Here is a 4,197-nt window from a genome sequence, read left to right as displayed (position 1 = left end):
TCCTTTCAATAGCAAACAGAGAGAGAGAAAGTTGGATCTGGCGCTGCCCTTTGGTTTCGCTCATTATTTCTGTGGACAATGCTGCGAGTCAGATGTCTGAGAGGAGGTAGCAGGGGGGCCGAGGCTGCCCATCTGATCGGAGCCATGGTTTGTATTCTGGTGGTTTTATGTTTTTTTTGTTGTTGTTGTTGTTGTTTTTATTTTTTTTCAGCAAAGAAAGAGAAATCATGCTTTTATTTCGTCTCACTGATCTTCTGTTTCAATGAAACCACAAGTCTTTAAAGGTGAATAAAGACATTTTGTTCGACTTTTTCTTCATTACATCTGAGCTGATTGGGTTAAACTCAGGTTAATTGATTTATGGATGTGCTGGTTGTCTGCTCAATCATTTAGATGTCTGAAAATGCAAAACTAAAACAAGAAAGGCACTGATCACTTCAAAGAAAGTAAAACAAAAAAGACTGGATTTTCCTAACGGTGCAGGGTGTTTTCTTCCCTTTATTTTGTTTAGTCCCTGAGCGACAGCGAACAGCTGTTTCACAGCAGATGGCTCTCAAACTCTGTGACTCCAGAGCTGGTCTGGAGCCAGCGGGGCCAATACTGTAACCTCTATCTCTAAGAGATAAGGCTTCTTAATAACACGTGTACTTTGGCACCCAACCAATCTTTCCAACTGAGATCAGTTTTCGTCGGAGTCTTGGAGCAGTTTCATCTTTGCTGTATTTCTTTGATCCTCTTTTTTTTTTTTTTTTTTTGCCTTAAGCCACATTGTTTTGAAATTTTCTTCCAAATGTTAAAATTTTTCTTGCACCAAAATAAAACCAAATTCATTGATAAATATGCTCATTGTGAAACAGCTTCCTGCTCAGCGCTAATGACCAACAACTGTATTTTAAAATCAAATAGTTGATGTATTTTCCACAAAAAAAAAAAGAAAATTTTTGTGCAAATATTTTCTCACAAATTATTTAATCCGAAACCTAAGCCCAAAGCTGATCCATTTTCTTCTCGCTCAGCTTGGCCGGTCAGTTGCAGGTTGGGTGCAGAGGACCTTCCAGAGCACTTCAAGTGCAGCAGCTGCTGCTCAACGCCAAGCAGCTGAAGAGGAACCTGTTACTGAGCCCATTCACCAGGAGTGTCCCGTCTGCAGCTACAATGAATGGGACCCTCTTGAGGAGGTGATCGTGGGGCGAGCCGAAAACGCCCACGTGCCTCCGTTTACTGTGGAAGTGAAAGTAAGCGTCTCCTCTGACCCGTCCACAAAGCGCAAATTGTAAAAGTGTGACAGTGATGTTAACTGTGTGTCACCCTGTCGTGACGGTCTGATCAGGCCAACACATACGAGAAGTACTGGCCCTTCTACCAGAAGCATGGGGGCCAGTCTTTTCCTGCGGACCACTTGAAAAAAGCCTTTGCTGAGATTGAAGAAATGTGCAATATCCTGAGTCACGAGGGCGTCGTTGTCAAGAGGCCAGAACCCATCGACTGGTCTGTCGAATACAAAACTCCAGACTTCACGTCCACAGGTGAAAAGCATTGTGTAACATTGACTGGTGCTACAGTCATAATCTGACTGTTATTATCTGATAACGAGTGTGCATTATTGAACATGTTGCAGGAATGTATGCTGCCATGCCAAGAGACATCCTCATGGTTGTCGGAAATGAAATTATAGAAGCTCCCATGGCCTGGAGGGCTCGGTTCTTTGAGTACCGTGCCTATAGGCCTCTGATCAAGGAGTACTTTAGAAAAGGTGCAAAGTGGACCACAGCTCCTAAGCCAACCATGGCTGATGACCTGTATGATCAGGTGAGGCACTCATGCAGCAGCAGCAAGCGCTGTTGGATCTAGTTCTTCATATCGCCTCTGAACTCTTTGCCCCGTGCCGTTTATTGTCGTCGTACGTGAAGAGAGACCATGCCACACAGTTTAATTGCTCTGGTGTAAATCATTATTTTCTCCTGTCAACCAGGACTACCCCATCCGCACTGTGGAGGACAGACACAAGCTGGCTGCCCAGGGGAAGTTTGTGACCACGGAGCATGAGCCCTGCTTCGATGCTGCTGACTTCATTCGAGCCGGGAGGGACCTTTTCGTCCAGAGGAGTCAGGTACAAAGCATTGCTCTCATGCCAAGCAGTACTGATTCAATCCACAGGGAATCAGAACTGAATGCATGGTTGGGGTAGGTCATAAGGCTTTTTCTCTGCATACTGCCCCAATGCAGGTTACAAATTACATGGGAATCGAGTGGATGAGGCGCCATCTGGCCCCAGATTACAAGGTGCACATCATCTCATTCAAGGATCCCAACCCCATGCACATTGATGCCACTTTTAACATCATCGGCCCCGGATTGGTGTTGTCAAACCCTGATCGCCCATGTCGCCAGGTATTTTCAGAGAGAGTACTCTGCTGCCCTCTTGTGGATGTGAAAATAAACTGTTCATGACAGATCTCGATGTCCATTGCTATGTTTTTTTTTTTGTTTTTTTTAAATCTGCAACTCAGATTGACATGTTCAAGAAAGCCGGCTGGACTGTTGTGAAACCACCGACACCTTTGATTCCTGATGGTGTGTACTTCAGCTAAAGCTTGGTTTGAATTTTTGAAAAAGTTGTTTTGTTGATTTGCTTTTTTTACTGAAAAAACCCAAACTTTTCTGCAGATCATCCACTGTGGATGTCGTCCAAATGGCTGTCCATGAATGTGCTGATGCTGGATGAGAAGCGTGTCTTGGTTGACGCCAATGAAGGCACAATTCATAAAATGTTTGAAAACCTCGGTGTGTGCAACACTTTTAAATTATTCTTCTCTTAAATTAAAAAACAGAAATGTAAAAAACATAAATATAAAAAACATAAATATGTTGTTTTTTTTGCTTCGAGCAGGTATCAAGACCATAAAGGTGAACATTCGCCATGCCAACTCACTTGGCGGTGGCTTCCACTGCTGGACAACCGATGTCCGCCGCCGTGGTAACCTGGAGTCCTACTTCCACTAGCCTTGCCAGAAAAAGGCAGTTTTTATTGAGCTTTAAAAACTAAAGCCTCAATCCGGAAGCTTCTTAGATACATAAACATCACTAAAAAAGATTGAGCTTACATCTGATCAAATCTGCTGTGTGCAAATCTGAAATCCTAACTTAGGAAATTTGTTTAAACCCATGTGAAACAAATGACAGTAGGGTGGGTTTTTGGGGGGGGGTTTTTGGTTCGACCAAAAGCTCCTCTCCGGATTGTGTCTTAATTGAACATTTATGGATGATTTTGGTCTGCTGGACCTTGGAGTGCCTTTGCAAACAGCTTTGTTAAGAGATAAACAGCACACACATGCTGAATAGCAAGAATCTTTGGTTTATTTCAAACAGGAATCTCAATATTAACTGCATTTCTGGCCTGGCAGGCGTGAAGCTTACCCATCTAAAAGCCAATGCTTTGAGGACAAGGTACAATTTGGTATGCGAATGTCACTAAACTTGGGCACAGGAGGTTAGAAGCTACCTCTGTTTGAACACTCAGGGTGCTTTTTCTTATCCAGACCTTCTTTTCCTTGCATTCTCGCTACAACTACTTGTAGGTGTAGGTATCTGGAGCAAATGTCTCCTATATTACGTCTTTTTCCTTTGTCTGTAATAAGATGAAGGGACATTTAAGAACCAAGGAAACTGCATAATGAAAAGCACCCTGAGAAATCACAACTCTACCTTTTTCCAATATCTTTTATAAAGAAACATGTATAAAACTTTTAGGTGGTTCAAGACACCATATTAATTTATCACATTTGTAGAAACATTGATTAAACTGGAAAACCTCTGCTTTTATTTTTACAACTCTTTTTATTGGATTTCCCAGCAATAAGTGTTTTTATATATTTTCGTAAAAATCCATGAGGTCCATATCAGATTTTGTATACCTTTTTCCTCTGCTGTTTTCTCCTGTTGCATATTTGGGCCAGTTACAGTACATGCTGCCAGTCTTTTTCCGCTGAGCTACTTATTTGCTTCAACAAACTGAAAATGCATGAGGGTATAATTATTTTATTTTATGTACTGCTTATACAATTGCAATGTCTTAAACTGCTTAAAATATTTTAGAGGAGATGAATTTGAGAGGAAATTTGTTTCAACAGAGTGATGCAAGTGATGTTTTGTAGTATGTCATGACAGTAAAATGTAATTAAAAAGTCTCAAGTTTCA

The 4,197-nt window shown here is 41.7% G+C and overlaps 1 protein-coding gene across 1 annotated transcript; it reads left to right on the top strand.

The window, feature by feature from the left end:
* On the top strand, positions 1-4,197 carry gatm (glycine amidinotransferase (L-arginine:glycine amidinotransferase)). The gene is made up of 9 exons (XM_032561269.1): positions 1-147; positions 1,017-1,235; positions 1,331-1,526; positions 1,619-1,809; positions 1,973-2,110; positions 2,227-2,391; positions 2,511-2,574; positions 2,668-2,784; positions 2,891-4,197. Exons 1-9 carry the CDS (start codon positions 79-81, stop codon positions 3,001-3,003), a joined length of 1,272 nt encoding a protein of 423 aa, XP_032417160.1. The 5' UTR covers positions 1-78; the 3' UTR covers positions 3,004-4,197.

Source organism: Xiphophorus hellerii, chromosome 4, assembly GCF_003331165.1.
Source record: "Xiphophorus hellerii strain 12219 chromosome 4, Xiphophorus_hellerii-4.1, whole genome shotgun sequence".
NCBI lineage: Eukaryota > Metazoa > Chordata > Actinopteri > Cyprinodontiformes > Poeciliidae > Xiphophorus > Xiphophorus hellerii.
This window is presented reverse-complemented; position numbering and strand designations above follow the sequence as displayed.